Source organism: Capra hircus, chromosome 10 (genome assembly GCF_001704415.2).
Source record: "Capra hircus breed San Clemente chromosome 10, ASM170441v1, whole genome shotgun sequence".
NCBI classification, from domain to species: domain Eukaryota; kingdom Metazoa; phylum Chordata; class Mammalia; order Artiodactyla; family Bovidae; genus Capra; species Capra hircus.
In genome coordinates, this window is record NC_030817.1 from 112,395 (window position 1) to 124,692 (window position 12,298).

General features: G+C 41.9%; 1 protein-coding gene across 5 annotated transcripts in view; it reads right to left on the reverse strand.

Moving 5' to 3' along the window:
- The window catches only part of TRIM69 (tripartite motif containing 69), a 30,830-nt gene extending 20,943 nt beyond the window's left edge, over window positions 1-9,887 (reverse strand). For all 5 annotated transcript variants that reach the window (XM_013967402.1, XM_005686209.2, XM_013967401.1 and 2 more), the window contains exon 1: window positions 9,534-9,887. In XM_013967402.1, coding sequence (XP_013822856.1) covers window positions 9,534-9,539 — 6 coding nt within the window. In that variant the 5' untranslated portion in view covers window positions 9,540-9,887. The remainder of the gene's footprint in view (window positions 1-9,533) is intronic.

The window sequence follows — 12,298 nt, forward strand, 5'->3', positions numbered from 1 at the left end:
ACTTAGCAACAGCAGCAATAGAGTTTAACATTTTTCACGTGTTTGTGGATCATCTTTTGTTAAGAGAAGTGTCTTAAGTCTTTTGTTCATTTTTTTAATGAGTTGTTTGTCTTATTGATTCAGAGTAGTTCTCTATATATTCCAGATACTAGTTCTATTTTGGTGGTTTTATAAATATCTTCTCCCATCTCTGGTATATGGCTTCTTTTCATCCCCATTATAGTGTCTTCCCAAGAAAAGAAGTCCTTAATTTTAGTGTAATTCAGTGTAATTTCGGAGAAGGCAATGGCAACCCACTCCAATACTCTTGCTTGGAAAATCCCATGGACAGGGGAGCCTGGTGGGCTGCCATCCAAGGGGTTGCATAGTCAGACACGACTGAAGCGATTTAGCAGCAGCAGCAGTGTAATTTAGTATAATTTAGTTTATGAATCTCTTCTATTTTATATTTTGCCTAGATTAAAGGCAAGTCCCTACAGGGAATATCTGTTTATTTCTGCTTGGAGATCCAAATTACACCAGCCCTCCACCATTTTATGTTAATATTATTGGTTTCAAATCTGTAGCTACATGAGTTGTAGCTACATGCTACAACTTATTTAGCGTACATGCTAAATAAGTTGCTTCAGTCGTGTCTTACTCTTTGTGACTCTATGGACTGTAGCCTGCCAGGCCCCTCTGTCCATGGGATTCTGCAGACAAGCATACTGGCGCGGGCTGCCATACCCTCCTCCAGGGGATCTTCCCGACCCAGGGGTAGAACCCGCTTCTCTTGCGTCTCCTGCATTGGCAGACGGGCTCTTTACTGCTAGCCAGCTCATGGAGTTTCCCTGGTGGCTCAGACGGTAAAGCGTCTGCCTACAATGCAGGACACTCGGGTTCGATCCCTGGGTTGGGAAGATCTCCTGGAGAAGGAAATGGCAACCCACTCCAGTATCCTTGCCTGGACAATCCCGCAGATGCAGGAGCATGGTAGGCTACAGTCCATGGGGTCTCAAAGAGTCAGACATGACTGAGCGAGCTTCACACAGTTTCACAGCTTCACACAGCTTCACAGCTCATAGAGGGGATTGTACATTTTAAGCCTAACCCTGTAGGAGGGCAAGCTTGTGGTTAAAAATTCTCCACAGACACTCTTGTTTATCACTCAGACCCCAGATCAAGATAGTAAAGGTCCTTTATTATTTTTCTTTGCCACTCCTTCGCTGAGGATGTAACCGTTCAAATGTGTTACCATTATTTAGGGTCTGAGGTCCAACTCCCTACTTGATATGAGTCTAAAGATTGTTAAATCAATTTTCCACAAGTTAAATGAATAAATTTTTTTAAGTTGTTTAATCTTGGTTTTCCTGAGATACACAGAAACTCGCACTGCTGATACAGCTCTCAGTGACTCCAGCCCATCTTGCTGTTTTCCAGTCTGTATTCTTTGGAATGTCTCTTTACTTTCTTGTCCACTCAGGTATGCATTACAAAGGATGTTTGTGGCATTTTGAGATGTTTTATAGTGGCAGGTTTTCCAGGATAAACGGTTCACAGTATTGCCAGATATTTCCCAGAATAAATGATTCACAGTATTATAGCTGCTGTTATTAAATAGTAACCAGCAGAAGTGGATTTGATATCAGTACCTAAGAGCCTGATGAAGTAAACATTCAATAATTCCAGCTCTGTTCTAATGCCCAAACTTGTTAGGGCATAGATGTGGGTAAGATAGAGGCTCTGCCCTTGAACTGCTCCCATCTGGGTTTTCACTAGCATTTATAGGTCATGGCAAAGTACTGCTCGAAGTCCCTGGCCCATTCCTCTTAACCTCCCAACTCCCTTACCCTATCCCATACCTCATAAGCATGTATGTGGAAAGCCTAGCCCACAAAACAAAGCTCCATACATGCATACACACACACCCCTATACACAGCGGCCCTTCAGGCACACAGTTGCCTATGGGAGCTATGGAGGTCCCAACAGTGGACACAGAATCTCTTGAATAGAGAATTTTAAGAGTCCTGGATGCATAGCATGTAATTTAAAATATTTATGGGAGAGAGCATGTGCTCTGTGTCCAGTCATGGCCTCTTTATCTTATAAAGAGGAATATAGCTGGAGGAGGGTCAGAGTGGGAGCCTTGCCCAGGTCTAGCCGTGGCACTTCCCTGCCCACTCCATTCACTTTTATTCTGCCTCATCTGAGCACTAGCCATGGGTTGAGCCTGTCTCTGTTCTGGAATCAGCAACAAGAGGGTGGCCTGAAACCAAGTCTGGAGTTCCATCTCACAGGCGATATCTTTACCACAACTGAACTTCTGGAGGCTCAGGGCCCTGTGGGGTCTGTCTGACTTAGCTGTGTGGAGGACCTTGTCACCATTGACAGCCCAGGGCTCTCCTTCTTCCAAAGTTTTCTGCCAGGATTCCTGAAATGACTTTGCCCCCAGCTTAGACTTTTCAAATGCCAGGATCCACTGCTCCCAGCATATACCATTACCAGCTCTGTGTATTCTTACCCTTTCCTAAGTGCTAAAGCTGAAATGCTATGATTCAGGAGTATAGAAATGGAGACTGAGACGAAACCTCTTCAGAGCAGGAGGATAATTTGTATAGCAGAACTAAGTATTTTTTCAGTTCAGTTCAGTCGCTCAGTCATGTCTGACTCTTTGCGACCCCATGAACTGCAGCACGCCAGGCCTCCCTGTCCATCACCAACTCCCGGAGTTCACTCAAACCCATGTCCATCGAGGCAGTGATGCCATCCAGCCATCTCATCCTCTGTCATCCCCTTCTCCTCTTGCCCCCAATCCCTCCCAGCATCAGGGTCTTTTCCAACGAGTCAACTCTTCACATGAGGTGGCCAAAGTATTGGAGTTTCAGCTTCAGCATCAGTCCTTCCAGTGAACACCCAGGACTGATCTCCTTTAGGATGGACTGGTTGGATCTCCTTGCAGTCCAAGGGACTCTCAAGAGTCTTCTCCAAACACCACATTTCAAAAGCATCAATTCTTCAGCACTCAGCTTTCTTCACAGTCCAACTTTCACATCCATACATGACCAGTGGAAAAACCATAGCCCTGACTAGACGGACCTTTGTTGGCAAGGTAATATCTCTAGTATGTTTTAGGAGAGCATAATAGATGGGTCCTTGATGTATGACTGGGGGTGTGGTCAATGGAAATATATAGGCTATATAAGACGGGACTCAAAAGATCAGATCTTAGGCAGACGAAAGTGAGGAACATTATCATGGGAGAAAAATGTTAAATGTACATACACTATTTTTCAGTTTGCGTATTGTGTCCTCCAAAGGATGAAAAGCTTAAATATAGATGGAAAATTTATTCTGAGGCAGAATCCCTGATGATTAGTCCATAGGTTACTCTCATGCTCTTGAAAGGAAAACTGGAATTCAGAATTTGCTCTGACACTCAAGTCAGTCGTAGAATCAAGGGAGTCCAAAGGGCTCTGGCCCTAAGACCTCAGTTGTCCCTATCTGCTGTACATCCCTCAAGAATCTAAGTATCCAGAACTCTTAGCTCTTCATTTCTAACCCTCCATTACCTGTCATAACTTTGTGCTTGCCTCTACTTGTAAAGTTAGTTTCACTCATATTCAGATCTGTTCTAGCCAAGAGAACATGGCTAAAAATGCTTTGCCTCACCGTTCATCAGATTCCATACTCATCGATAACTCTTCTGCTCTCTTTCCACACTTATACTTTCACCTCTTTCTCCCCAAATGCTTTGCTTGAGTTCCTAGACCTTTGCTCCCTAGTGTCCCTGTGTTGCCTGTGTCCTTCACTCCTGACACTTGATCTCCTCAATCCTGGGTCTTGCCTGCCTGGACCTAATAGAGCCATCTCTCTTGGAATATTACCCCTCCACCATTCTCCTCAGTCTTTCTGAAACGTCTATCAGGCAAATGTAGGGGCCTCTCCCTTTAGCCCACATTTCTCTTAATGTCCTTCTCATATTCTCTAATTCCAAAGTTCTCAGTGCTTTGCTCTGGACATTTTTCCCCACTCTTTTTTTATGGATGCTACTTATTTTTTGCTTTTTTTAAACATTGAATGAGCTGAGTTCTTCATCGGCTGTTTGCAAGAGACTTTCAAGAGGATGGAGGCAGGAGCATATTTAAGGTCATTTACTCCATGAACCAGTATGTGCTAGTGCTTGCTTTTCCCCATGATTAGCATTTCAGGGTTTCTTACGACGGAGAGTCCATGTCCTTCACTATTCCTTACCAACAGACTGCTTTTTACAGGCATGACTGTTTGTCCTTGTTCAGCTTCACCTTCCCAATACCTCAAATCTTTGTGGCAAATGGAGATTTTTTTTTATAAAAAGCTCCAAATTTGGTCTGCTTGCCTGTTCTTGTTGTTCAGTACAAGAGCTTTTTGGTCTCGGGTCACTTTCTTTGGAGAGCCGTATTACTCTCACATTGTATAAAATGTGCATCCCTAGGCATCCATTATCACATTCCTGTTTGACTTTTGCTATACTGGGCTGTAGTCATAGGCTGTAGTCCAGGCTTACAGACTATTTTTATCTGTTTTCATTTATCTATTTTGTCTGTTTTTCATTCTCTTTATAGTTTCGAGTTGGATGGATTTCTGAGAGAAGAAAGCAAATCAGTTTTTATTCTAACACTTGAAAACCAACGCTTAAATTGTTTTTGACCATTTATCAAATCCTTTTATGTATGTAGAAAAGGGCTGGGGAGAGGGTAGGGGAGGATATTTCAATATGTCTTTCATATACCATCTTAATCAGATTAAGTAATGGACTTTCAGCAGTCATCAATGTAGATGCCTCTCTTAAAAGATTACAAGTTACATTTCCTTCCAGCAACAGCTATAGGGACTCAAAGTCAATACTAAGCAGTGTTATAGAAAAGGCTGTGCTCTATCCTTCCCACAGCTGGATTTTTAAACTAAGATTCACCCCCAGGACCTACTAGATACATTGATACAGTTGCTGTCATTCCCATAGTCCATGCTAAAGGTCAAGCCTCTGTATAGCTTGCGACCTCCACTGACCTTCTCCCAAGTGATTAAAATACAAGTCAGCTTCTGACCCATTCCATAGGCTGTTCAACAACCCAAGATATGGCTCAGTGAAAAAAAGATGGTATGGGAAAAACAGAACCTCTTGTGAATTAGCTCTGGAAACGAGAGAGAATCAGGAAATTGACGATCGAAGCAGAAGGTTTAAGGTTTCCATGAGGTAGAGTTTGGAACAAAAAGGTCACGCCATGGAGAATCATAAAGAAACAGAATCTAGAAGATGAATTTTAAACGTAAGGCCAAAAAAAAAAAAAATGCAGATATGTAGGGTGGAATGTGAAGTCAAGTGGGCCTTAGAAAGCATCACTACGAACAAAGCAAGTGGAGGTGATGGAATCCAGATATGGAGATGACAACACCCTTAGGGCAGAGAGAGAAGACCTAAAGAGCCTCTTGATGAAAGTGAAAGAGGAGAGTGAAAAAGTTGGCTTAAAATGGCATCTGGTCTCATCATTCATGGCAAATAGATGGGGAAACAGTGGAAACAGTGACACACTTTATTTTGGGGGGCTCCAAAATCACCACAGATGTTAACTGTAGCCATGAAATTAAAAGACACTTACTCCTTGGAAGAAAAGCTATGACCAACCTAGACAGCATATTAGAAAGCAGAGACATTACTTTGCCAGCAAAAGTCCGTCTAGTCAAAGCTATGGTTTTTCCAGTATGGATGTAAGATTTGGACTGTAAGGAAAGCTGAATGCCAAAGAATTGATGCTTTTGAACTGTGGTGTTGGAGAAGACTTTTGAGAGTCCCTTGGACTGCAAGAAGTTCCAACTAGTCCATTCTAAAGGAAATCAACACTGACTATTCATTGAAAGGACTGATGCTGGTGGCCAGTACCTTGGCCACCAGATGCAAAGAGCTGAATCATTTGAAAAGACCCTCATGCTGGGAAAGATTGAAGGTGGGAGGAGAAGGGGATGACAGAGGATGAGATGGTTGGATGGCATCACCGACTCAATGGACATGAGTCTGAGTACACTCTGGGTGTTGGTGAGGGACAGGGAGGCCTGGCATGCTGCAGTCCATGGGGTCGCAAAGAGTCGGACACAGCTGAGCAATTGAACTGAACTGATAAATACAAACAATAAATGTTGAAGAGTGTGTGGAGAAAAGGAAAGCCTCCGGCATTTTTGATGAGACTGTAACTTGGTATAACCACTATGGAGAACAGTATGGATGTTCCCTAAGAAACTAAAAGTAGATCTACCATGTGATCTAGCAGTCCCACTGCTGGACATACATCAGGAGAAAACCATAATCCAAAAAGATAACATGCACCCCCACTACTTACAACAGCCACAACACAGCAGCAACCTAAATGTCCATCAAGAGAGGGATGGATAAAGAAGGTGTGCATATATACAGGGGAATATTACTCAGCCATAAAAAGAAGGGAAGAATGTCGTTTGCAGCAACATGGAAGGACCTAGAGATTGTCACCCTAAATGAAGTCAGAGAAAGACAAATATCATCGAATATCACTGGCATGTGGAATCTAAGTTTTTAAATGGTACAAATGAGCTTATTTACCAAACAGAAACAAACTTTTGATTACCAAAGGGGAAATGTCGGGGGGAGGGCAAATCCAGAGCTTGGGATGAATATGCAACACTACTATATATATAAGATAGATAACCCGCAAGGACCAGCAATTGTATAACACAGGGAACTCTACTCAATATTCTGTGAGAACCTGTAAGAGAAAATAATCTAAAAAAAAAATATGTGTGTATGTATAACTGAATCACTTTGCCATACAACTGAAACTAATACCACATTGTAAATCAACTAAACACCAGAAACATTAAAATTTTAAGACTTAAGGAGCCTAGTTGTTGCTAGGGCTGGAGCAAGGGGGAAAGGAGGAGTGACTGCTAATGGTATGGAGTTTCTTTTGGAGTGATAAATGCGTTCTACAGTTAGAGAATGGTGATGGCTGCATAACTTTGTGAATATGCAAAAAGCCACTGAATTGAACACCATAGAATGGTGAATTTTGTGACATGAAATATATGTATTTCATGTGAATTCATCTTGCCAGTTGAGGTTTTGCCAGTTATCCTGACTTTCAAGAGTATAGCCACTGCTATAAAACAAGGGATTCTCTTAATCTTATTAGCTAATATTTATTGATCTTTCATTGTGTAAAATACTGTGTATAAATGAATCCTCATAAAAATCTATATAGAGTCCGCAAAGAGTTGGACATGACTCAGTGACTGTACAACCACAAGTTTATGAGATAGATATTTTTCCATTTTTACGGAGATTGAAGATTGTGTGTTAAGTCACTCCAGTCGTATCTGACTCTTTGCAACCCTAAGGACTATAGCCCACCAGGCTCCTCTGTCCATGGGATTCTCCAGGCATGAATACTGGAGGTGATTGCCATGCCATCCTCCAGGGGATCTTCCCGACTCAGCGAGTGAACCCACATCTTTTACATCTCCTGCACTGGCAGGAGTGTTCTTTACCACGAGCACCAACTGACATTGAAGCTTAGAGAGGTTAAAGAACTTGCCAAGGTTACATAGTAATTAAGTGATGACGCTTGGGTTTGGTCTGTTTGTATGACCAAGAACCCATTATCCTAATAATCATTTAGTCACCAGAAAGCCAACCAGTGTTTTATGCAGTTGAATTTATCAAATGGATCAAATTTGTGAGGCAAAAAACCTATAAAAACCTGCTACTGCTCTAGAGGGAGGAATGTAATTGGAAATCAAAGAAGTTTCTGACATTGCTCTACCTGGAAATCTTAGGAAATCACACCCACTGACAGACCCTTATGGAAAGTTGCCCAACCTTAAGGCAGAGGGAGGGAAATCCAAGTCAGGAATTGATTTCATCCTTCTAAGCCTGTCTAAGAAAGCCATCCTTCTCCACTCACCAAGCACATTCTTCTAGAACAGAGAAAAGGCAGGGAGTGATGAAGTCCTTGGAAACTTGCAGAAGAAATACTTAGTTTGTCCCTGAGATTTTTTTTTCCTGATTTTTAAATTGTGATTTTTGAAATCATGATTAATAAAATATTTAAGGGAGTTTGCTGTTTGGTAAGGACCTTTGTTGCATTATTTAAGAGCATTTTTTCTCAGTTTTTATTACCTCAAAGAAAACTTTGATGGGCAAATTTTCTGAAGAATTAACCAAAAGAACAGAGAAATACAATTCGTCTGTACAGGACAAATCACATGGCAGAGTTACCATACTAGCAAGACATATGCTTCACAAATCCCTCCATTTTCACATAAGAGGGGAGAATTATGAATTTTTTTAACTTATCAGAGCTCAGAATTGAAAGAGATCTTAAGTCATTTAATTCACTCCTTTCTAGCTTCTGCTTGAAATTTTGAAATAAGGGGAGGTTCACAATTACACAATTTTTGTTTATTATTAGAAGAAAGCATCCATTTTTACTGACCTCACTGTAAAGGAACAAGAACGTAGTAGGAATAGGGGACCAGCCCTGGGATTGCTTTGGAGGGAATGATGCTGAAGCTGAAGCTCCAGTACTCGGGCCACCTCATGAGAAGAGTTGACTCATTGGAAAAGACTGATGCTGGGAGGGATTGGGGGCAGGAGGAGAAGGGGACGACAGAGAATGAGATGGCTGGATGGCATCACTGACTCAATGGACGTGAGTCTGAGTGAACTCCGGGAGATGGTGATGAACAGGGAGGCCTGGCATGCTGCGATTCATGGGGTCGCAAAGAGTCGGACATGACGGCGCGACTGAACTGAACTGAACTGAACTGAGGAATAGGGAATAATGGAAACTTTTTTCTCTAGAAATTATAAACAAAATACACCTTTTTTGTTTCAACAGCTAAGGACAGAGAAGGGTAAGAGCAAATCTAAAGGTCCTGTGATAGGGGAAATTAGAACCTGATCTTAATGATTAATATACATCTAATTTAAACTATATAAGAAGTGGTAACTAATGGAAATGATAATTCATGTCATAGTTTCTTGTTGATGAATCAGTGAGTTTTTTTTTTACTTTCCTGTAGTTGTAGTAAATAAACATCTTATATCTATATGACAATCAAGAAAACACTAACTTCAGAGTATAACTGCATTATTTTAGCTCTGAAGAGATCTTGAAGGAATTCAATTTAACATGTTTAATCAATTCAACTTTAAGTGTTAAATACCAAGTGTGATAGTATAATGAACAAATTAAATTTTTAAATATAAAATTATAATAACATGATTACATTAAGAAGGAAAGTATATTTTTGTATAGTTAATTTTTCTCAAAAGTTTGTGATGGATTTCAATACTTCCTACCATACTCTCTTCTCTAAATTCTCAATTATTCAGGGCCTAGAAAGAATATAGAAGCTATAAACTGCCACAAGTTAACTCTTTCCCTGAATTTTCTTTCATGCTGTAAAATCCATGCCCTCTTCTGTGATCCAGTTTTCCACATTATATTCAGGAAACCAGCTAACTTAGAGAAAGGTTGCTCACCTCCATGAAGCTCTATCATCAAGCCACCAGGGGGCAGAGATGGACACTTGGACCAGAGCTCAACAGGCCTCCAGGATGGCTGCAGATCAGGAGTCAGAGACTTGTTAGTTTGCTGAGAATGGGCCCAGAGCATGAGAGAAGGAGGGGAAGTTCAGGAGCTGGGGAGACAGGAAGGCCAGTGTGAGGTCTGGCAGATTCCGTGACAGTTTGTCAGTTGCTTTGGTCATCGTTAGCTTAAGAGAAAGAGAAACCCTGATTGGAACAGCCTCCCTGCCCACCGTTTTTTGGCAAGGAATGGAAAACAACTCATTTAGATTCAAAGTGGCAGTCTAATCTTAAGGGTCACATATCCCCATTTCTGGCCTACATTGCTACCTGAAAGTGGAACGTCGTCATTTGCCTGTAAGACTAATGCATGAGGAATAACCACTTCATCCCTGCTCCTGATTTCATCACAGCGTTGAGACCCAGCTGGGTGGCGTTAGTAGAGAGCTGTTCCACCTGAGAGCTTCTATTCCATTGAAACAGCCTATGCATTGTGTCTCTGAGAAAGTAACATGCCTGGAGAACCCCAGACCGTAAGGATGCAAGATGAGAGAAGTCTCATTTTAGGCACTTCGACAGTCTCCGCTGGCAGCGGCCGGCCCCTGGCCTGTGCTCCTGAGTGGCCTGTTAAGCACAGAACAGGACCCACGGTTCTCACAGTGGCTCCTCCAGCTCCATCTGTTTTCTCCTGTGTCAGCTCCTACCTAGCTGTCCAGCCTTGCGCCCGTGACCCTCCCACCGGTGTGTGCGATTGCCTACATCTGCTGCTTCTGTGGTTGTGCACATGCTGATTCTTCCTCTGGGGGCCCACCCTCCCTCACCCCAATCTTGACCTCTTTAGTAAACTCTTCCATAGCCAGTCCCTTGTAGAAAATACTTTGCTGCCTGTACACCACCTCAGCCTCAGCCCTGCTGACAGTTTGGGCTGCCTAAGTCTTTGTTGTTGGGGAGCTGACCTATGAATTTGAGGGTGTTTAGCCGCATCTCTGGCCTCTGCTCACTAGATGCCAGTATCACCCCCACCCCCAAGTTGTGAGAATCAAAATTATCTCCTAACATTGCCAAATGTCTGCTGGGGATATGGGAGTGTGACCCATCCTCCAGCTGAGAACCACTGCTTCACACATTTGTATAGCGCAATAGACCTTTGAGCATGTTTGTACATAATTAACTGTTTGACTGCACGTCTGCCCCCTCCCTAAGTTATGAACAGCTGCTGGGTTATGCTGTGTCATGCTTACCTTGATGGTACACAGCATTCATTGGATCAAGTTCTTTGCCAAATAAATGGCTATGAAATGCTGATGATCACCTAGAAATCATGTTCCCCAAAGTAAAAAAAAAAAAAAACGTTTGTTTCATCTTGAATGTTTTGTTGTTGGTTACAGTGTTTAACAATGTTTAGTAAAGATGATTGTACTAAACATTGAAGTCAGCACATTCTTGAGTCTTTGACCCTGGGGCGAGAATAGTGGGTTAGGAGAGACAAGCCTTGTCTCCCTCCACCCTCCAGAACGATGAGTAACCTTGGCTAAGATGTCTAACTCCTCTGGAATCAGTTCTTCCATCTGTAAAATATGAACTCCTGAGGCTTCCCTTCCACCTCTGAAGTTTGTTATTTCAAAACCTATTTAGCATAGAGGTCCAAAATCTCACAAAAAGGCATTTCGAGATTTTATTTCATTATTCAAAAATAAAGTTTTGAGCAAGTGGGCAGTAGACAGTGGTGTTTAATAAACTACATACCAGCTCTGTGATGACCTAGAAGGATGGGATGGGGGGAGTGGGGTGGGAGGGAGGTCCCACAGGGAGGGAATATATGTATACATATGGCTGATTCATGTTGTCCTGCAGCAGAAACTAACACAACATTGTAAAGCAATTATACACTAATAAAAAAAAAAAACTACATACCAGGTTTTACCATATAATTGGTAATCGGGGGTACTAAAAAATGAAAATGTAGTCATAAGCCAAAGTTGCTTTTCTTTTCCAAGCCTTAATTTTATCGTAAGTAAAATGGAGATGATAGGGAGTTCCCTGGTGGTCCAGTGGTTGGGACTCTGCCCTTCTGCTGCAGACCAGACAAGTGCCATCCCTGCAAGATCCTGCAAGGATCCCTAAGATCCTGCAAGCCATGTGGCAAGGCCAAAAAATTTTTAAATAAATAAAAAATACAAGAGAGATGGTAATACAAACCTCAGAGGATTGTTTCAAGGATTAAATGAGATAATTTATGTAAAGTACTGAGCAGTATCTGGCATATAGTAAGCACCCAATAAATAGTCATAGCTATCATTATATCGCACCAACGTTGATACAGAAGACAGTTTACAAAACGAAAGCCCCTTCAAATTAACTTTGTCTTGAAATATAACAAGAGATATAAGTATCTATAAGAGGTATTAATCTTAACAAGAAGTATTAACCTTCAAGAACTCCAGTGGAACTTAATATAAATTGGAAGTTCCATTTTCCAACTCCAGGGAAGCCACTGAGAAGTCAGTTATTTCCTCTTTTATGCCCAGCAGCACCTAGCAGAAACTTCTGTCATGGATTTTATTTCACTGCCTCATTACTTATTTCTTAAATACATAACTTATTTACTGCCTCTGCTGTGTCTGCGTGGCTGCATGGTTTTCTCTAGCTGTGGCGAGCAGGGGCCACTCTCCATCGCGGTGCTCAGGCTTCTCATTATGGCGGCTTCTCCTGTTGCGAGC